This window comes from Hypomesus nipponensis, chromosome 2, assembly GCF_054491055.1.
Source record: "Hypomesus nipponensis isolate SF chromosome 2, ASM5449105v1, whole genome shotgun sequence".
NCBI lineage: Eukaryota > Metazoa > Chordata > Actinopteri > Osmeriformes > Osmeridae > Hypomesus > Hypomesus nipponensis.
The window spans coordinates 12,649,574-12,671,156 of NC_140362.1; the positions used below are offsets into that span (position 1 = coordinate 12,649,574).

General features: G+C 44.9%; 2 protein-coding genes across 3 annotated transcripts; one reads left to right on the top strand and one right to left on the bottom strand.

Moving 5' to 3' along the window:
* Positions 1-343: 343 nt before the first annotated feature.
* ndufaf6 (NADH:ubiquinone oxidoreductase complex assembly factor 6) lies at positions 344-8,053 on the bottom strand. Of its 2 annotated transcripts, XR_014767070.1 has the most exons (10): positions 7,856-8,053; positions 7,437-7,536; positions 6,747-6,869; positions 6,489-6,545; positions 5,986-6,088; positions 4,951-5,084; positions 3,904-4,005; positions 3,606-3,662; positions 3,131-3,226; positions 826-960 (listed from the first exon to the last, which is right to left on the bottom strand). XR_014767070.1 is itself a non-coding variant. In XM_084706523.1 (9 exons), exons 1-9 carry the CDS (start codon positions 8,044-8,046, stop codon positions 832-834), a joined length of 996 nt encoding a protein of 331 aa, XP_084562649.1. In that variant the 5' UTR covers positions 8,047-8,053; the 3' UTR covers positions 344-831. The 2 variants fall into 2 exon arrangements, 1 of the variants encoding a protein (XP_084562649.1); XM_084706523.1 differs by lacking the exon at positions 3,131-3,226 and having other exon boundaries at positions 344-960.
* Positions 8,054-8,108: 55 nt separating this feature from the next.
* Positions 8,109-21,242, top strand: nagpa (N-acetylglucosamine-1-phosphodiester alpha-N-acetylglucosaminidase). Its single transcript, XM_084706522.1, has 12 exons — positions 8,109-8,510; positions 9,540-9,745; positions 9,880-10,147; positions 10,904-11,043; positions 12,006-12,114; positions 12,781-12,909; positions 13,071-13,273; positions 13,532-13,579; positions 14,066-14,194; positions 15,273-15,404; positions 17,689-17,764; positions 18,722-21,242. The coding sequence occupies exons 1-12, from the start codon at positions 8,209-8,211 to the stop codon at positions 18,990-18,992; spliced, it is 2,013 nt and encodes a 670-aa protein (XP_084562648.1). The 5' UTR covers positions 8,109-8,208; the 3' UTR covers positions 18,993-21,242.
* The last annotated feature ends 341 nt before the right edge of the window (positions 21,243-21,583 follow it).

The following is a 21,583-nucleotide window of genomic DNA, read 5'->3' on the forward strand; positions in this document are numbered from 1 at the left end:
GGAGAGCACCCTCATGGCCATGGGTACACAGAATGATGTCATCGGAGAGCAACAGTGTCAGTGTCATGTTTCAAAAACACCTTTTCAAAATGCTGGGTAATTTATAACAACATTCTGTGAAGAGGCTCCAAGGCAGTCCTTTTGATGGCCAAGGACTGAGTTAGTTTTGGTGGATCAAAGTTTGTGAAGAGTGTGGAACACAATCTTCAAAGACATCTATGGTCTTTTATGCACTTCAAACGTTACTTTTGCCTACAGACCTTTGACATGGAAAAGGTTCAAATTATAGTTCTAGGTTTCTTCTCTATAGAAAAGCTTTCAAAAGAAAGACTAAGAAACTAAATACACAGCTACATTATTTATTGGGACAAACATCAGTGCTGTTTCCAGTGCAGTGTCCTTAGCTCAACAATCGTGCATTACTTCTGATACTTGTTGTCTTAGTTTAAACAAATTGTGGTACCTTTAATCCAGCTTTCAGGTCAATACGGATTGTTAAAGGACAGCTTGGTTTGATACCATGATTGGAGAATTGGCTGGTTCTAGGTCAGTAAATCGTCTAAGCCACCGGTCCAAAATGCTTCAGGAGCCAGCACTTGTACATGAGTGAGTCCAAAAACACAGACTAATACCAGAGCTATGACCCTCCACTTTCTTCGACGATAAATGGAAGTACGCTGGAATTGGTGGTTTCGTATCAGGCATCCTGTTCTGTCTTGATGAAACCCACGCGTACAGACTGGTGTACAGCAATGCCAAAACAGAGCTGTCCATCAGCATGGTAACCTTTCAAATAAATTACCAGAGCAAAGAGTAAGGGAGTCATTGACATCAATAGGTCTTCTTCCAAGAGCGTATATAGAGTTGGATGGGAATCAGCGGGTTTCGGTTCCTCAAGCTCGGATGGAACACGTCAAAGTCTACCCTCCGTACTCTCTGAAGGTAATCTTCCAATACCACCTAGAGCAAAATGCAACCGGAAAACAAGAAAACTTGAAAAGACAGGATTCAGACACAAACAGAAGCAACAACTGGCATCACATGGGTTTTTTTCAAATTGAAACTCAGTTGAAACCACAGTCCTTTCAAATATTTCCTGTGGAATCTAATGACAGAGCATGATCCAGATAAGGTTTGACTTTGATGTAGCAGGACGCTACCTACCTTGCTTATTGCATCAGTTGAATGCAATAAGCATTCATCAGAACTGATGGAATGGGATTCCTTTTCATGATCAGAGGTTACAGGCCTGTTTTGCCTCATGAAACATCTTGGCAGAAATTTTTCAACTGATCTGAATTCCTGATTAAACGTTTGTTGTGAAGTCGAGCGTTCCTTTCTGTCTACTTGGGTGTTCTTACATTGACCAGACTGATACAGTGAGAAGAAAAAGAAGATTTGATCCCCTGCTGATTTTGTATGTTTGCCTACTTACGAAGAGACAATCAGTCTAGAATGTATTGGTAGGTTTATTTGAACAGTGAGATAAAGAATAACAACAACAAAAAATCCAGAAAAACGTATGTCAAAATTGTTATAAATTGATTTGCATTTTAATGAGTGAAATAAGTACATGACCTCTCTGCATAACATGACTTAGTACTTGGTAGCAAAACCCTTGTTGGCAGTCACAGAGGTCAGACGTTTCTTGTAGTTGACCACCCGGTTTGCACACGTCTCAGGAAGGATTTTTTCCCACTCGGTTCATGATCATTGCAACTCCACGAGGTGAGATCTTGCGTATAGCCCCAGACAGAGGGATATTGACAGTTTTTTTGTGTTTCTTCCATTTGGGAATAATCGCACCGACTGTTGTCACCTTCTCACAAAGTGGGAGTACAAGGGACCTTAGGAATGTTTGGCTGGACCTGATGTTTCCTCCAGGATCACAATGGCTCTTATTGAGAGACTTGTTGCTGTTGTTGGTTAGTTGTAACTGACTTAAAACTATTGTACTTGCTGCGTAATATAATTTTGTTGCTTGCTTTTTACCACAGGTACACCCTTACACTTTCCAAGGTTCATGTTGTTTAATTGTATCTTGTTTAACTACATGCTCTTATGGTTCTTCCCTTTGGGACTCATTTAGTTTTCACAATGTATGCTTCATGTTTTGGTTACCCGCAATGTTTGATGCTATCTCGTTGTTATGATCAGTGACCTATGCACTTTTGTAAAGCTCTCTTTTGGAAGTCGCTTTGGATAAAAGCATCTGCTAAATGCATGAATGTAAATGTAAGCTGCTTGGCGAGGGTCTTGGAGCCCATTCCAGCCTTGTGTTGGTCTACAATATTGTCCCTGACATCCTTGTACAGCTCTTTGGTCTTGGCCATGGTGGAGAGTTTGGAATCTGATTGATTGATTGCTTCTGTGGACAGGTGTCTTGTATACAGGTAACAAACTGAGGTTAGGAGCACACTCTTAAATGCTCCTAATCTCAGCTTGTTACCTGTATACAAGACACCTGGGAGCCAGAAATCTTTCAGATTGAGAGGGGGTCAAATACTTATTTCACTCATTAAAATGCTAATAAATGTATAATAATCATGACATGCGTTTTTTCAGGATTTGTGTTGTTATTCTGTCTTTCACTGTTCAAATAAACCTACCATTAAAATGATAGACTAATAATTTATCAGACTAATATTTGTCAGTGGGCAAACATACAATATAAGCGGGGAGGGGGGGGTAAAAAAAATACATATGGGGTGCGGAAATGAGTGTGTTATAGAGTGCTCCAGTTACACCCTTGACACACAAGGCTAACCTAGTGGAAAACATTATTCAGGGACTAAGAGAGTGCCTTTTAAGAGCTGGAACGGCACAGACACACAGTACTTTCTCTGGTTCTTTTTTTAGAGCTGGGCTTTGTGAGATAAGTATCCTAGATGGAGAGAGAGAGATGACGAAAAGAGAGAACACTTGAAGCCAGGTGGTTTATTGCCATCGCTTGGCTGCAGTTTTAACACCCCCCCCCCCCCCGCCGCCCACCGCCATCCGTCACTCAACTTCTCTCTCTCCTTCCCCTCCGCATGTGTGATTAGTGGCTAATGCTCACGTATACTCCCTAGGTGGTGTGTGATGATGTGATTAAAGGTGGAGCATTAGAAGGTCTGTCTAGCATTCCTACTGTGAAGAGTTGAGGCTACAATGAGTTCCCGCTGGCGAGCGACCGTCATCCGGTCGACCAAACAGCCACGAGAGATCACTGGACTGTCATCACAAACTAAAAGGTGGGGGCAAGAAGCAGGGGGTTCTCAAGGACTAAAAGCACTCAATTATTTGACATGCTGAGGGGTGTTATAGCCATCTTTAATCTACCGTTTAGTGACTATGGAATCAAGGGATTATAGGGTAATGTAGAACTGTTAAAAGGTTATCTTTTGGGCACTGTGTTTTACTGGTCATGCACTCAGTTAAAGCGACATCACAGTAGCAACACGTGCAGTAACGATTGCATTGTGTACTCTGGAGATGTATTGGTCATCCAGAGCACTTCCTCTGCGTGATATTTACAGAAGATCCTTAAGACCTAAGAGCAACCCAACAGCTGACTAACTAAACAATGCGGTACGGACGGTGTGTCCTGGTTATTGTTATCCTACCGTTTGTAGGAAGGCCGGGGTGGCAGCAACTGGAACGTTCTTGCTAAACGACCTGGCCTGGGGAGACGGAAGGAAAAGGGACTATAATGTAAAGGATTCAACTTTAATTAGACTGATTCATGTCAAAATACTGATTAATATAAGCCAGGCGAGAAGAGGTCTGTATGTGAAACCAAGGACGCTTAAAGCCAATACATTTTAAACAAACCCCCGTTCCACTACATTAATTTAAGTGTGATGAATGTGTTTTCCTCTCAAATGAAAGAAAGTGAGTCATAATTTGAGTGGAAATACATACATGTTGTAGGTGAACATGGGCTTGACTGGCAATGTCATAGACGACATCTCTGACACGCTGCTCGCGGTTTCCCCGGATAAAATCTTCCTGGGAGGCTCCATGCTGGTGGGTGACACACATACACACACACCAAAAATTGGTATGTTATCATACTGCAAACAAGCCTGTGATATGTTCAATCGACACAGAGATATAACTGTTTATTTAAGCTGTAGAGCATGGTGCTACTAATGGTGCTTTTTATTTGCACATCATTTATCAGTTCTTCAGTCATGCAGAAGGATGTTTAGATCTAAGCAAACTCTTTGTACTGTTGCAGAAAGGGCTTTTGTGCCTCAAGGCTTCCCCAAGGCTGGTCTGAACACTAGCATTCCTAACCAGCTCAATGACAATGCATTTATATTGAGGCACAGTCCACAAAACAATGTCTAGCCAAATGCAGTACATTGTGGTGTACCACCACAATGGAGAGCGATGGTGTACCACAACGTATTTACATTTTTAGCTGACATTTTCATATGAGTTATTCAACTAAAGGTTAGTCTCTTTAAAACGACAGAATATTTCAATTACATGAGTTGCTCCATTACTTTGTAAACAAGCAAACATGAAGGTTCCAGTGGAAGGACGAGGATCTCCTTGACCAGTCGGAAGAATTCTAAAGTGTCACATTTGTGGACATGAAAGACACCACTATCTTCCGCCGTTTCACTCCAGAATTACCCGAGTTAGAGCTTCCAAAATAATTGGTAAATGGTCATAATTGGCACAAATCTCAAAGCACTCGCTCTCCCTTAACAAGATGAGCAGAGAAGGGAAACCACAAGTTTTAGCGATTTGATTATGCTGAACGTTTGACGGTAGAGTGGACTCCTTCAATGTAACAACAGCACCCCCTTCAGGTACATCACTGGTAATACAATGTAAAGCATCCGAGGGACTCCACAATCTCACCAACAGTGACCGAGTCTTTAATAAGAAATGGACGGGTCCACTCACACAGATGAGAGTTTCAAATCAAATGAAGAGGGATGTGGTCTTGCTCACCAGCATGCAGATGTCCATGGGCAGGTAGACCTTGCGTCTGCTGCTGTAGTAGGGCGTGGCTCGCAAGCACGTCACAATGCCATGGGCCTTCCCGATGTGGCTGGCAGCGTGGTCTGCATGGACGTTTTTCACACCTGGACAGAGAGACACACTTGCTCACATTATTATACTATTGTTTAGTACACTGTATAATTTAGTCCAGGAAAGAAAACTGAACATGTTGTATCATCGTAAATCCTAACGGCATGCAGTGAGGCTATGAGATACTTCAATGACTCACTACACACAATTACAGATTGTAATGTAGTAACACCTTCACATCTGCAGTAAAAACTGCCCTCTAAAGAGCAATTTACTTAAAGAGACAGAAATGGCGTGCAAAAGGTGATCTAAAAGTAGATACATTTTTTCAGAAAAAGAATGGCGTCAGTTTTTGTGAAATTAACGACGACATTGGCAAAGTTGAATTTCGTTTTGTAACTGAAAAGTCAGACCCTCGAGAGTTGCAATTCAACAGAACGAGGTCAAAGATGCTCTGATCCATCTCCTCGCACCGAGGCGGCAGACACCAAGTGCCACTGATGCATACATAATTGACCTCAGCCACAAAGCACACGCTTTGTAATATTAGGGAGGGTCGGGAAAGGCTTTCATGTCTTCCTTTCGCAAAAAAGAAAATGGTTGTCTGACTCTTCCACTTAATTAGCTTTCCAGCATAGCGAGCTCCATCCAGCATTAGGTGATCTCAAGGAGAGCATGCTAGATAATTAGCGCTCACACAGGAACGTGGGTGTAACACTTGAGACGAACATGGGAGTTTGGCCTTGCTTCCCTGTCTCAATTTATCTCACCGCGCTCTCTCCCTCTCCCTGATAGAATCATACTTTACCCAAGTCAGGGCAGGCTATGCGAAAGAGGGCACAGTCATTCATGTGGAGGAACACAAAGTCTCACGCATCTCACATAGCCAGCTAGATAGACAGGCCAGACATAAAGACAAACACTCACACAAATACAAAGGATGGTGCCACTTACCTAGACTCTCCAGGAGGAGGTAGAGTAATGACGACTGGGTGTTCTCTGAATATGTCTCCAACTCCTGCAGAGTTCTGTAGGCTCTGTCCTCCATATCTTTCTCCTGTTGGCAGCAGAAGAGGCTTACATTCTGTGCAGACACACCACCGGGTGATGGCAAAGACACTGGGGTGTTTCATGGTCACTGTTTTACCATGTCAAAACATCTCTTGTCGTATACTCATGAAGTAAATGTTAATTTTGTCAAAGCTTTAAATTAAGGTTATATTAACTACCATGTAACTACAGACCTAATTGTCATAACGTTGTAGTTATGTAGCCACTGCGAACGGTTTAGTGTTAGTAGGATTAGTTTAGTGAAACCTTTTTAAAACATATACAATAACTTATAATACTAACAACTTTATTGCATAGCACTTATGTACCTACAATGTTGTTACTGTAGGAATTGCTATGCAGTTACAAGGGTTAATGTAACCTGAAGTGTTGCTGTCATTTCTTACTCGTTCAGTGATGATCCTCAACAACCATCTCTTGGTCAGGTAGTGTTTTCTCACAGCCTGAAGAAGAAGAAGATGATAAAAAAAAATACAACAGTAAAATATTTTCCATGTTGCACATTAAATAAATGAACAAGACTGAACAGACAACCAGATCATCACCAGGTGTGCAATTTGAAAAACTACTACTATGAAGACCCAGACGACAAATCAAAGTTATTTATTTGATCCCCCCGCACCTCCTGAGTAATACAGACTTACCTTCCATAGTTCTGCGCTGACAGGCTGCAAAGGGGGGTCATCCTTATAGATGTCATCTATAGCAGCCTTCCAGAACTGCATTCGCATCAGACCGATAGTCTTCTGGGTAACTGAATCTTTCACCTTGTGGAGGGAGAACAGAATAGGAAATAAATCACCTTGGATTTGAAGAGATGTCCATACTACATGGTACGCAGGCCAACAGATGTATAGAACAAAAGTACCCTAGGGGTTACTTTTTGGAACACAGTGCAGAACCTCCATAAACGGTGCCTTTAAAACTCCCCTGTATGTGTATCACATTGCTGTTCAGGAAGAACCATGACCTTTGCTAGGAAATACATGCACATGCAGACAACACCTTGTTGCCAGTTTGTAGTTTGTCCTTCCTCAGACTGCTGTGGTCCTGCTCACCACTGCTGACCAGGAGCTCAGATCAAGATTTCTAGCCAATTTTGCACTTGTCAAACTCTCAGGTCTTTACTCCTGCCCATTTCTCCTGCGTCCAACACATTCATTACAAAAACAGATTGTTCGCTTACCATGGAATCTACCCAAACCTCGCAAAGTGCCGTTTTTTTAACATTATTGGCTACACCTGTGAGTTGTCATGTTTTGGCTCATCAGTGTATACTGTATGTCTCAAAGTACACCCTCCAGTATATGCACAAAGAGTGCAGGAATACCTGCCTGAGCCAGCTCCACGTTGAAGGCCCTTAAGGCCAAGGAGGAGCGCCGTGCTTCCTCTGGTAAGAGCAGGCTGCACACAAAGCCATCATAGTCTCGAGACCTGTGACGAGAACAGGAGAGTTAGGATGTTGAGTGGGCTGTGAGTTAGCTGTGATGTTGCCAAGCTGAGAAAAAAAACGTACAGTTATCAGTGCAAATATAAAAAGCCCAGACAATGGCCCCGGAAATGTCCACAGACAGAGCAGATTGTCAGGGTTGTTGTACATCAGTAAAGGATCTGTACTGTGATGTATACTGCAGCGAAAAAAAGCCAAAAATTGACGTTTTCATGCTAGTTTTGGATGTGAAAAGATGACGATATCACAGTGCCACAATTTCATAGCTAAACTATGATACTGTACTTTCAACATATACTGTACCTGACAATATCGATACAGTATTTTTCGTTGTGTTGCCGGTCTGTAGACGACTTCGTTGACGCTTTTCGAAACGTCACTTCAGTAGATCGATGAAGACATACATTATGTGGCCATATCTTTCTTTGGAGAGAGTGCAATAAAGCTTTGTTACTTGTCAATAATCCATGCTTGGCAGTAAAGCCAGATGCCATGTTCACAACATACCCTTCAACTTTCACCTTTACCTTGTGTAGCAGAAATAAAGTTCCTCCAGTGTTTAATGTTCCGCTTGATAGTTGTTGCTAACGTTACTCCGTGACTGGCAACGATCATTTTCAAATATAGTCATCTACGTACAATGAATATTGGAGTAAATGCATGTAAAGCAACAATTTCAAGCCTTTATACAATTTAAGATTTCATACATTGACAAGCGAGTAAACAAAAAAACACATGTGTTTGTTTTGGCCCTTAGTCCTACATACATGTCATATGACTGCCTCGCGACTTCCTTATCTGCCAGCGAAAACCAAATGACAGTCAAAGACGGATTTTGGAAGAAGCACACGTTTAATTTCACTGCTAATTCTCTTATGGCAATACTACCAGTGAAATGCTCATTACTTTGGCTGTTAATATGGCTTGGACTCTGGGTTATGGAGATCAAGACAGTTGGGTAAGGGAGTTTGCTAGCTAAATACTCAGCTAACGTTGGCTTAAACCTCCAACAGATTACTACACTTTTAGGAGCCAATGTTTGCAAATACGAGTTGTAATTCCGGACTATATTTATGTTTTTAGAAACATATTATATAAAATGATAATTAGCGAACCGTGGTCAACTTTTCCCATTAGCTGTGTTATCTGTGATGGGGCAAAGTCCAGTCGGTCATAACGTAGCTATCTTCTCACCTCCCCTGACTTCTTGTCTTATCAGCCTGTATGATGCACTACTAGTCATCTGTCAGTGTCAGCAGCAATATCTGAAGGCTTTAACAAACTGCTTGTTTTGTGAATTATCTCGTGTTTTTACGAACAAGACATAAGGCCTACAGTATTGGTAATGTAATATCAGTGTAATATTTTTCGAGAACGTTTTTAAAATGTATTTTGGTACTGATCTTTCATTATCTCCTATAACTCCTGCGGTGTTATACCTTAGCCACTGGAGAGCGTCGTTTTACCTCACTCCACTTCGATACAATCCTGTATTGTGTGGCAATTCTCAAAAAAAGCATGTTATTTTTTTATTGACAATATTCTCATTGTTAATACAAGCATGTCCTCCGCCCTATTTCATGTCACTGACTTGATCCAGCCTACACAACAACCATTGACACTGTTTACCAGTAGTGTGCTTCGAAAATATTTCTTGACACTGGAGCCCTAGATTTACGTAATAAGAGGACACATCTGCCCCCACTGTCTTGTTCTTAATGCATAAACAGCCGTCTGACACATTGACCCAGTGTGTTGAAGGCCAAGTTTATGAGACGTAACAAAAGGATGTCATTGCCAAAAAAAAACCAGCAAATGTAACATTTGCATTCATGAGCGAAAGTAGATTCATGCAGAGTTCTGTTTCTACAGGTTCCGTTCTATTTGACCGTTTTTGTGCGGATTCAGAGTAGGGATTGTTGTTCTCGATGAGAGGGCGTCCGCAAGGCTAAACAAAGCGTCAAGTAGAAATATCTCTCTTCTGCAGATCTCTGGATGAGGACCACCTGTCACCGTATGATCACGGGCACGGCCCTTCACACTCCCACCGCCACGTGCGAGACTGCCAGCTTAAAGTCCACGGCAACGTCACCCACGAGACCTGGCCGGCCAGCGGCCACACCGGCACGCCGTTAGCCGAGTCCAAAATCTTTGTGACACGCGTCAGTGATGCTGTGCCCCGCTGGGTCAACGGTCAGTGGGTGAACAACAGTAATAACAAAAATAAAGATGACATTTCCTGTGTAAAATCCATAATTGACCCTTTGAATTTGCTTTGACAAGGACTGGCGCTCCAATAGAAAGACTCGCTCTCCCCTTTGTTCCAGGTCACATGACGGTGGTCCACGACCCCCTCAGGATGGTGTCGGTGCTGGAGCCGGGGGGTCCTGGTGGCTGCCAGAGGAAGTTGAGGGTCCCGGTGGAGCAGAGCGCCTCGGGGGCGAGGTGTCTCTACGCCCAGAACGGGGGCTTCTTCAACACCCACAGCGGGGACTGTTTGGGGAACGTGGTGAGCAATGGAGTGCTGGTGAAGGACAGTGGAGGGTTGCAGAATGCCCAGTTTGGGATCAGGAAGGACGGAACCCTGGTGTTTGGGTAAGGAGTAGTCACACCGCGCCTGCTTCTCCTGGGGGTGATGCTCTCTCGGCCTGTTTCTTTACCTGTCTTCTCTTTCTCCCTCTCTCTCGCTCTCACTCTCTCTCTCTCTTTCTTCTCTTGCTCACTCTCTTTTTCTCTCTAAAATATACAACTGTTAATACAAAATATTAAGGACTCTCGTTTGCTTGTGCTAGAGTATTCACCTGTCAGTCATCGACTCTCATATTCATCATAACTAGTTATTCTCTGGAAGGTTCCGGTGCTCTCTAAGATAAAGTGCCTATTTGTTTGATGGAAATATGAGCTCAGCAGAAAAAAGAAAAATGCTATGTGTGGGGTGGACATTAAGTGATCCTGTTCTCCCTGCTGGAACATATGTTTCTGTTCCCTTGTGTTGAAAAACCTGCATGTGCTGAACTGTTGAATGCCATGTGGTCTTTGCACATATTATGCTTACGATGCATCCCTCCCTCCCTCCCTCCCTCCCTCCCTCCCTCCCTCCCTCCCTCCCTCCCTCCCTCCCTCCCTCCCTCCCTCCCTCCCTCCCTCCCTCCCTCCCTCCCTCCCTCCCTCCCTCCCTCCCTCCCTCCCTCCCTCCCTCCCTCCCTCCCTCCCTCCCTCCCTCCCTCCCTCCCTCCCTCCCTCCCTCCCTCCCTCCCTCCCTCCCTCCCTCCCTCCCTCCCTCCCTCCCTCCCTCCCTCCCTCCCTCCCTCCCTCCCTCCCTCCCTCCCTCCCTCCCTCCCTCCCTCCCAGCTATCTCTCCGGGGAGGACGTGTTGGATAAGGCAAACCCGTTTGTCCAGCTTATCAGCGGGGTGGTGTGGCTACTACGTGATGGACAGATTTACATCAACCAGAGCATTGAGGCAGAGTGTGACAAGACTCAGGAGACAGGTGCTCCATCTGGATTGCATACAGCAGCACTCATCTTTTTTCGCTGGTACCACCCATGCACCAGAGTTGAACCCAGATAATGCATGGAAATCAACTGCCGGCATTACAGTCTGCCCCCACACACAGCATCACAGTTAGGAGATGGACTAGAAAAGATTATAGAAATAGAAATATTCCTCCACAAGACACATTAGGAGCTATGATCCATTCAAGACTAACGAGAGATTAACGAGAGATTTGGCCTCAACTGACGCTCTGAACAGGACAGTAGGCTGTCCCCGGTAAGCAGATAGCTGAGGATGGGGTCTCAAATAATCGAGTCACCTAATGGGCGGCTGGCAACCTGGTGAAACACTCTTGAGTTTCCCTCTGAAGGAGCCCTTCACATCTACTGGGCCAGGAGAGAACGCTCACACCATTGTGTTATGACTCATCAGTCTTAGTCAGGGTTGCCATAGTTGTAGTGCGCCGGTGTAGTGTCCGTTTACCCAACCTCAAGTCGTTGGGTTAGGAATGGAAAAGACAATGGGGCATTACATCAGCACTTGAAGGTAACCCTATCTTAAAAGGGAGACGCACTCAATCCGTTGAAATGGAAATCCAAAAAGATCTGTTCCACTTTACACATTTGAAAATTCAAGGTCAATTTCTTTCTTGTCGTATGAGATGGAATACAAGCAGTCCATAAAAGCTGCTTGTAAGAAGGCTGTCAATGATAAACAAAAATTCAACAAATATATGAATTGTAAGTTCAATAACCATTTAATAGGACACAGGCTGGAACAAGTGTGCTGATTCTCTGACAGCAATGCCAAATGAAGGCCAACGACTCACCTTTTCTACATTATATTATTAATTATAATATATATGTGTGTGTGTGTGTGTGTGTGTGTGTGTTAAATCATCTGTTTATTATAGCTGTTCAACATAGTGTCACATTCGCCCTTTTTTGTGGTCGGCAGGGTCATTCCGCCGATTTGTGGACGTGGTGTCAGCCAGGACAGCCGTGGGCCACGACGTGGAGGGAAAGATCATCCTGTTTCACATCGATGGAAAGACAGACAACAGAGGGTGAGAGTGCCGGAGTGGAGCAGGTGGCGTGAGCAGAAGAGATTGGAAGGAGGTGTGGTTGTGGAAGTTTGGTGGATAAGGACCCAACAATAAACTCACCGGAAGATGAATGGTAATAGGAGAAGGTGAACGAAAGGCAATGAGTCGAGAGAGAGAGGGAGCAGAACCGATAAATCTTTGTGAGGCCCGCCTCTTGGATCAATTATATTGATTGCTCTTTCTCTCTCCCCCCCCAACACAATGAACCAAATGAATGCTTTTGTGTTCGAGATGTGGCTTGGTGTGGAAAACAAGGTGATGTGTCTGGACATGTCTGTGGCTTCAGTATCTACACTCAATATCCGTTCTATATGCGGTCAATAAATCTCGCTGGCCGGTCTCTCTGCCTACCTTCTGCCACATGGCTGACCTTCTATTACATTATTAACAGCTCTACTCAACACATCCCTAAGGATTTATTTAAGATTCAATACAGACTCATTGTCCAATACAGACTTATTGGGGTGCTGTGCAGGTCAGATTATTATCGGATCTCCACTATATTGTGTAGTCTTGCAATGCCTCACCAGAAGACATGGCGGTTCGTATTGTCATTATTTAAATGACATGGATGTTCATAAATAAATGATTTCCTCTCTTTCGATCCCCCTCCTAATTTCACTACAGCATGACTCTGTGGGAGGTGGCAGACTTCCTGAGGAGTGAAGGGGTCATCAACGCCATCAATTTGGATGGGGGCGGATCCTCCACGTACGTGGTCAATGGATCATTGGCCAGCTACCCGTCCGACCCTTGGTGAGCCAATGAAATTCAAGATGGCATCACTCGGATATGATTAGCATTCACCGTCGCAGAAAATGAACCTTCATTCCTTCCTCCCCCCACTACCCCCCTCCCATCCTTTCTCTCCCTTCCCCCCTATCCCTCTATCCCCACGTTCCCCCCTGATGTCTCAGTACTGACCCTAAGTGGCTCTGCCCCCGGCCTGTCTCCACCATCCTGTGTGTCCACCAGCCCCTGTGCCGACCAGAGGACTGCAGCGGGCATGGGGCCTGTGTGGATGGAAACTGCCAGTGCCATCAGGGCTGGAAGGGGGCTGGCTGTGATGCCCTAGTGTGCCAAACCCCCACCTGCGGTGCCCACGGAGTCTGTACGCAGGGTGAGGGCCCGAGCGCCAAGTGAAGAGCGGGGAAGGCTTTTCTGACTGGTGTCTTTGTCGTCTGATTCAGACGTCTTGCGTTGAACGTCATGAATAGCTTGAAAATCCATCTCCATGATGGTACGGGTAACATCCGTACCATCTGTGTGAAGGACTCGATTTTCCACGCGAGCCGGCTGTTAGGGAACGGGCGAACGCTAAACGCAATTTTTTATGGCCTCACGCCTGTTAAGTTCTGCCTTTCCTCTCTCCTCTCAGACGGGTGTACGTGTGACGCTGGATGGACTGGGGGGACCTGCAGCCAAGGTGAAGCCGCCACTCTCCCCTCCTTCAAAAACATGATCCTCTAGAAACGTGTCGCCCCTATGATTTTAGTCTGGAATGCAGACTGTCAAGAATCAAGCGCCCTAATTGTAGTTGCGGGACTTCAGAGGGTGCAAACTATGAACACATTCCGTGACAGTGGTTTAGTTAAGTTAACAAGTCCCACTCCAGTGCTTCCACTCACCTCAGTGAACCCTTAATGTAACTAGAGCTGTTAGTTTAGTCAAGGGTTTATGCAATCTACTCCATACAATCCTTTTTTTGACCGTGTAACACAAACCCAACAGCACCATTTCTTACCTCATAAATGCCGTCATACATTTCCACAATACAACTCAATACAGGACTGATTGATGGATGAAATATTCCCAAGCCCTCTTGAAAAGGCACAGATGGGCCTCACGAACACAGCGCTTCATGAGAGCCTCTCTTTTTTCATTTTCTTTTTTTTTTTTTCCCCACTTGAAGCTTGTGCGCCTGGTTTCTATGGCGACGGCTGCAATCAAACATGCACCTGCGCCAACGGGGGCTCGTGTGATCCCGTCCATGGCACTTGCGCCTGTCCTGCCGGTTTCCAAGGCAAATCCTGTGAACAAGGTACATGTTTATGTGGGAATTTGGTTGCGTGCTGGTGATGTGTGAGAGTAATCCTGATTCATGTGTTCACCAGGAAACAACCTGCCCAAGCAGGTTCCCATCTACAATTTCTCTCACAGGTGGAAATGAGATAATACAATCTGTCTGTAGACAAGGGTTTACGGCCAGTAATGCAGTTTTCCTTTTGACAGTAAATGGAAAATGTCAGGATTCTAAAACAGCACCTCATATCAAGCTCCTACCCGCAGGTTTACTTATAAGTGGTACCCGGGATGTAGTGGAGGCTAAACGCACGTAAACGCTGTTTATGCACCTCACAAACTTCGGATATTGCGTTTATCCACCTCTAAATAGCGTTTATGCACTATTAATAACGTGCTTTCAAATACGATGATGCAGGTACAAGCCAGCCTTCCCGGTTCCATCTAAATAGGCCTAATGAAACGTAACAATAAATAAATGAATTCATAGTTTACCCACCTCTAATTTTACCATTACACCACTGAGTGGTACCTTGAAGCTAATCCCACTCATGATAAAATAATCCGCTTTATTACCACTCTCATGAGGATCACAGCAATCAACCAAAAGCTTTCACCTTGCCGAGTCTCCATGACCCCCCTCTCCAGGACCTCGGATGTCCCCAGTCTGGATCTGGGAACCACCAGCTTTAACCCACTACTTCTAATTTGTTAAGCTTTGTCACATCACTTCCTTCTTGTTGTCTACTAGTGCATGTGTGAAAATACATCTTGCTTGGCAGATTCCCTGAGACCATTGTTGATGGACTTTTATGTGTGTTTGTTGTGCAGCATGTTTACAGGCACTTGACACATTACTATGGAACTGGGCAGTTCAATGTTTCATAAAAGTATTATTTTAGTCTTGTCTCTCATGTGTTTAAACTTTATCCTCTGTCCACTATGTTTCCTCGAAGTTAAATGCAATGTGTGTTGGCATTGGAGAAAAATTTGCATGCAAACATTAAATACAGTAGCTAGTTCTAGATATGCAAATTGTTAATGTCGCCCCGTGTTCACAACTTCCTGTCTGACATCATTTCCTTTGATACTCCCAGAGTGTCCACTGGGTTTCTTTGGCCTAAACTGCAGGCAGGACTGCCAGTGCCAGGACATGTGCCCATGTGACCCTGCCACAGGAAGCTGCGACGCCCTGTTCCAAGGAGACAGGAACCGCACCATTCACCAAGGTACTGTACCGTCCAAAACATCCCTGTGTACCAGACACACAAGACTAACCTCCCATGCACTCAAACACACATGCACCACGTCAGTCAGGAAATCTACTGAATTACAGACCAGAACCAGAATAACCTCATCCCTTATTTCTAATCTGAGATGCAGTGTGCAAATATTTTTAAAGCTTAATTGTGGGTGTGTGTGTGTGGGTGGGGGTGTGTGCGTGTGACACAGAATGTGCAAAGACACAAACTCACGTTCTACTTTTTCAGTGGCAACTTCCTCGTCCGTTTGTTTTTTCAAGTCAGGTGACTTTGTCTCGCAGGATTGTTTCAACTGTGGCACTAGCTGGGCCAACTCCATTGGGTCACATTCCTTCTCTGTGTCGATCTCTTTTTCTCTGCTCCTCCCTCTCCCCTGTCTCTCTGTGCCCCACCCTTTGTCTTTGTTCACCATGTGCTCTTGAGGGTGATTCTCTGCGTCGGGCACACTATCTACTCTGCCAACTCTTCTAGACTCACTGTCTGCGTTCCGCCACTGTTAGCTGTGAACATCTTTCTTTGAAAATCTCCTTCCTCCCTCTCCCTCTTCCTCGGTTCATTTGACCCTTCAGGCTGATGTGGGCTGTGTGTTTGTGTGTGCTAGGGGCATTTCTGGGGCATGTTGATGAGCTTATGACCGGCGTGCGAGTCGGAATCTTCGGGCCTCATTACGGCACGCTTTGAACCCGGCTGTGGTACTGGTGCTAACCGCATGTGTTCAGGCAGCTTCTTAGATCTCTCTTCCCTCTTGTTTTTCTTGTATTCATGTGATTCATTATACAGCTGTCTGCTTATTATGGACATGTTTTTCTTATCTGTCTCTTTTGATGACAGGATCTTCCAAACTGATGTTATGTATTAATAGAGGTAGGCTAAACGTTAATGATTTAGGCTGTAAAAGACTAGATTTGGGTTGCACATTCATCGTGTGTAGCATTCATCGACAAAGATGATGATGATGCACGGTTTACTGGGATGTTATACTCGACTTGTTCTCAAGCTTTAATTTAGCCTAACGAGGACCCTCTGATGAGACTCTGTATACCCTTGACCTGGCTGTCTCCGTTCCGATACAAGACACAGGAAACCAGCCTGCACAGCCAGCAATGTAGAAGCTCCCTGTTCCGTCGCCCTCCACTATTTACTCTGCAACCAGAGTGGCAGTGTTTTTCTGTCCGCATCTGTTGTTTGCTGTGGGAGGCTGGACAACTTCCAGGCCACTGTGACTCATGTGTTGTCACTTTCGACTGCGTCCTCTGCCTTTCATTGGTCCTTATTTATCTGGCTGAGATCATTGACTCCAGTTCTTGTCCCACCATGCACTCTTGCTGACTAATACGCATTTTCTCGCTCTCGCTCTGAGGCTGTTACTGTATTTCAGACGTGCGACACTGTTGTCATAGGAATACGCTGCTCTGGATATGCTGAGCTCATGAGCGGAAGAACAGTACAGCAGAACATGAGGCTCTCCTCACCGGGGTGGCCTGCTTGTGCACCAACAAACCGGCTGAGCTTTCCAGTTTGGTGTTTTCCTATTTACAAAACGTCCCAAGGTACGAAGAACAGAGCCCTGTCCGTAGGACCGTGCCCATATCAGCAAAGCTGCACCCCTCGCCAACCCTGTGACCTTCAAAAACCCAAAGGGAGGCGCTTTCACAGATTTTCACCCACGCACCTCTGTGCTCGGTTTGGCTGTGCAGAGAAGGGTGAAAAACAGCTGAGGGGTGGGGGGAGTGGGGGATATCATCCCTCCCCATCATCCCTGCCTCAAGGTTCAGCCCGTTGCATGGATCACACGGACAGACCTTTTTCGATCGACCGCCTTTATCTTGAGTCTAATCTGGGAGCTGGTCGTGTGCTATCTCAGTCATAAGACGGCTAACCTTTACTACGCACTGGATGAATGACTTCATCTCTCAACAACAAGCATATGGGGGTTTAAAATTAGACTTAGAATTTGTAATTGAAAGAGATGAAGAGATGCCTCCTTAGGGCTGACAGTCTAGCCCAGTGCCCCAAAGTTAGCCCTTTAGTTGGTAGTCTGTTTGAAAAGTTATCCGTTTGTTTGTCAGGTGTATTTACTTGGGGGTTATTGAGACATGATTGTCTTAATCCATTTTGCTGAAGCTAGTACAGTCAAACGCATTCTTAAAGGTTGTTATTCACTGATACCACTTTCTTTGATTTTCAAAGAAGCAAATGTGAAGCCTCGACAATGGTTGTCTACTCTGTGTGAGTTCTGCTGTTTCCACAGCGGGCCATTGTCTGGCCAATCAGATGATTGCAAGATTGCGGGAGGAGGAGGAGAAACACAAGCCTCATCTCACAGAGTAAGTGTCAAACGCCCCCCCGATCCACTCATACATATACCTCGCCCACACATCCTCCCTGCTTCACCCACACATCCTCCTCCCTGCTTCACCCGCACATCCTTCCTGCTTCACCCACACATCCTCCTCCCTCCTTCACCCGCACATCCTCCCTGCTTCACCCGCACATCCTCCCTGCTTCACCCACACATCCTCCTCCCTGCTTCCCTCCTTTCCACGTTCTGTCTGCTCCCCCACTCCTACCGCCACCACGCTCTGGTCGATAGAACTCACCCACCCTGCCTCCGTCCCTCCCGTCTCCAGGCCACTCGGCTGGTGGCAAATTCAAGCAAACCGGACAGCTAGGAAAAACACACCCCATGCTATTTTTAGCGTCTTGTCAATTCCTGCTATGTTGATCATCGCTTAATCATATCACAGTGTCACAGCTCGGTGGTGGGAACACAACAACGCATCCACTGTTTTGTTCTCCTGATAAAGGCTTGATTATTCAGCCCTGCACAAAAGCAAAGTTCTTTGGTCTAGGAGCTTATCTCTGACACAAGCCTGCAAGGGTGTGGAGAGGCCTTACATCCATATTTAATAGCCATTCTTACTATTTACATGCAGGTTAGGGATTGTTTAGCGTTGCTATGGCTTCCGGCAAGCGTTTGGGCAAGGGTCTCTTGCCACCGATGCAAAAAGATTGGTTAGTTCTTTCTAGCCTCGCCTCGTCTGCCTTTCTGTGCATTGCTAAACAGTCAGTCTCTCTTCTTCTACGGTTGTGTTCTTTTGGAACCCTTCTAAAAAAAAAAGTTTTGAACTGTCCATCGTTCTGTTTACCGACACATCCCTACATCCTCAAAGCCCCCCCCCCCCCCCCCGTGTCTTCATATGCTTTATCTCTCCACTCAACGTCTCCTCATCCTCCATCATTTCTTTTTGCCCCTCATTCCTGCTATCTCCATTTCTTCACAGGCTGACCTGGTTTATAATCACGACTCTGCTGACCTCTCTGCTGTTGGCCAGTGCGCTAGGCCACCTGGTCCGGGCGTGCCGGGGTTCCGCAGGGGGTCGTCAACCCAGCCGCAAGGACTACTCCTACACGCCACTGACGGACATCAACGGGGGCTCCGGCGGCACGAGGGCCAGAGGGGAGGGGTCGAGAGCCAGCGGGAGGGGTTTAGACGGGGAGGACTCGGACTCTCAGGATGAACTGTGGTCTCAGAGGGTAGAGAGACATTCCTAGAGGGCTGGGAAGGAGAGACGCTGGAGGGCATAGTGTACTTGGCGACAAACTATCAGACGGTGGACAACGCAGGAGAGGGACATACGCAGGGAAGCCATGGAGATGAGGGTGGGAGAAGGATACAGATGGAGAAACAATGAGGAGAAACCAACGAGGAGAAAGATTGAGAGAGGTTTCCTTTGAACTTTTGTGTTGTCAGCGTGTTGTAGATAACAGCTAACCTTGATGTCTCAGAGAGACTTAAGTACTGTAGCAGTTTGTCCACACTACCCATGAGAATCCCTTTCTCTCATTTACAACCAAGGTCTTTGTTTCCTTCGATGAAAGGTCTCCCAGAGTGTGCGTAGACACTGCCACACATTCAGCCCACTCTTCCGTTGGCATACTGGCAAGATAAGGTATTCTGTCTGTTGTCATGTGAACAGACAAGGTATAAACTTTGAACCCTTTCCTAGGAAAGTTCTGGAGCTTGAACCTGCAGAACACCCTACATGCTGATGGACTTCACTCTATGAAACGTTTCAGTGTGACTGGCAGGGTTCATCAGGAATGTTTTTATGATTCAAAATGTTTTGGGAAAATCAGTCACATAATGTTTTGTACTAGTGTTTTTTGAAACAAAAATGGAGACCCCTATTTTTGTAACTTTCTACAGAAAATGTTGACATTTGGTTTGAATGTTGTCTGACTACTAGTCTGTTTTAGATTTTGCCAGCTTGTTTTTGTCATACTCGGCATACTCAAATCCTATGCTGTTTTACAGAAAGTTATTTAACTTATTTTCTCCTTCAGTCTCCTTCAAACCACAGAGAAAAAGGAAACGCAATGCTTTTTCAACTCTATGCAACACATTTTCGACGTTCTATGATCATGTGCTAGCTTCCTTATGACTAAAGTATTTGATCTAGTTATGCTGGTGTGTATACATACTTTCCTGAACACCAGTCTTCAGTTCATCCATGTTTCTCTCAAACTTGGTTAAACAGCAAGAGAATTAGTGAAACCCTGATGTTTTGAAGGGCACATGAACTTTGTTACTTGTTTAATCATGAATGGTCATTTGGAATTATTTGGCTTTCTTTGTTTTTTTTCCAGACATTTATGCCTGTGATGGATTAACAGTTAGGTGTAATTTCTCAAAAGATAGTTTCAAAATACAAGCTGCATTAGCTAGGAAAATCAGCAAATTATTTCTCTGATGTTCATTTGTATTGTTCGAGCAAAACATTTGTAAAATCCTAGTCAGAAATCTGAGTCAGTGTAGGTTGGTGTCCCGCCATGGATCTAAGTGCCTTGCGATGAATTCCCATTTACCAGCAGCTCATTGAAGCATGCTATCTAATCTTTGACCCCGACATTGGCCCTAGACCATATTCATATACATAGGACCTGGACAATCTTATTTTGATGGTACAGTTTGTACATGTCTGTGAGTGAATGTACAGTGAGTGACAGGAAGTCTGGGCCACGTCTCAACGTTTTCTCCTTGTTTTGTTCAATCCTTGTTTATTTTGAGAAGGCACATCAAGAGCTTGATGTGCTTCCAGAAGGCCACAGTGGCATCAGAGAGCAGCGACCTGACCTGGAAGTTGGCCAACCAGAAAATCAGGACAGCTATGAAAAGAGTATTTTTACATAAACAGGAAGTATGCCTAGTACTAGGATCCAAATCATTAGATCTCACACACAATATCAGTAATTGAGCATCAATGTGTTTAAGCTTCACTGAGGACTGAACGTTTTCCAGACAAGACGGCTCGTGCAATTACATGTATGTTCGCTAATGTGTTGAGATAATCAACAATGAATGTAATACAATAATATATGTCATATATTACATATGTGTTATATACAGTACCGGTCAGAAGTTTGGACACATTTTCCCAGTACCATTTACTGGTGCTGTATTTGTTGGAGCGTGGATTGCAAACTCAAAACTATTCGGAGCATATTTCTCTATATGTTGTACTTCCTCTGCTACAGTTTTGCGCTATAGAGATTTGTTAGGCTATAGCAATGCTGTTAATGGCATAGTTTGCATAACTCGTCTTTAGGGTGCTTTGCCAACCAGATACAACCTTGTCCCAATGTCACTGGAATGTTAAGTACTGTACTGAACACAACAGCATCCAGTTTCAGCCAAGGTGCAGGACATCTGGGTTTGCTTGTGTTCCCCGTGTTTCTGTACTTCACACGTGTTCATAAATTTTTACAAATAAAGCTATTTTTTGTAATGTCTTGTGACCGAAAGCTTGCTGCCTTCTTGCTGTCGGTCCGCCATTCACGGACCTCATTGATCCCAGTTCCTTGAAGAAAACCAATAAAAAAGTTCACGTCCAAAAGATGGGTTTTATGACGTAATTTGAACCCTCTCAGCATGTTGGCGCTCCTCTCAACCTAGTTTGCTTGCCCCGAGAGGGACTGACAGGATGTCACACCCAATCATTGACGTGCACGCCCTGGTCTGTCCCGCCCTGTCTCGTTCAGCTGATGCAACCTTAGAGAGGGATGTCACCCTCCTCCTGTCGTGTAAGTGGAGGCCTAGACAACCCTAACCAATGCCATCCCCCTCGGTCTCCTCATAACCATAC

Excerpts from the sequence above, each read along its gene's own strand:
- nagpa (XM_084706522.1), top strand. The coding sequence starts at position 8,209 with ATGCATGTAAAGCAACAATTTCAAGCCTTTATACAATTTAAGATTTCA. Across the intron at positions 10,148-10,903 it reads GACGGAACCCTGGTGTTTGG|CTATCTCTCCGGGGAGGACG; the intron begins GTAAGGAGTAGT and ends CCTCCCTCCCAG. Across the intron at positions 14,195-15,272 it reads AGGCAAATCCTGTGAACAAG|AGTGTCCACTGGGTTTCTTT; the intron begins GTACATGTTTAT and ends TGATACTCCCAG.
- ndufaf6 (XM_084706523.1), bottom strand. The coding sequence starts at position 8,046 with ATGGCATCTGGCTTTACTGCCAAGCATGGATTATTGACAAGTAACAAA. Across the intron at positions 6,870-7,436 it reads TCAACGTGGAGCTGGCTCAG|GTGAAAGATTCAGTTACCCA; the intron begins GCAGGTATTCCT and ends TCCCTCCACAAG. Across the intron at positions 6,546-6,746 it reads TCAGCGCAGAACTATGGAAG|GCTGTGAGAAAACACTACCT; the intron begins GTAAGTCTGTAT and ends CTTCTTCTTCAG.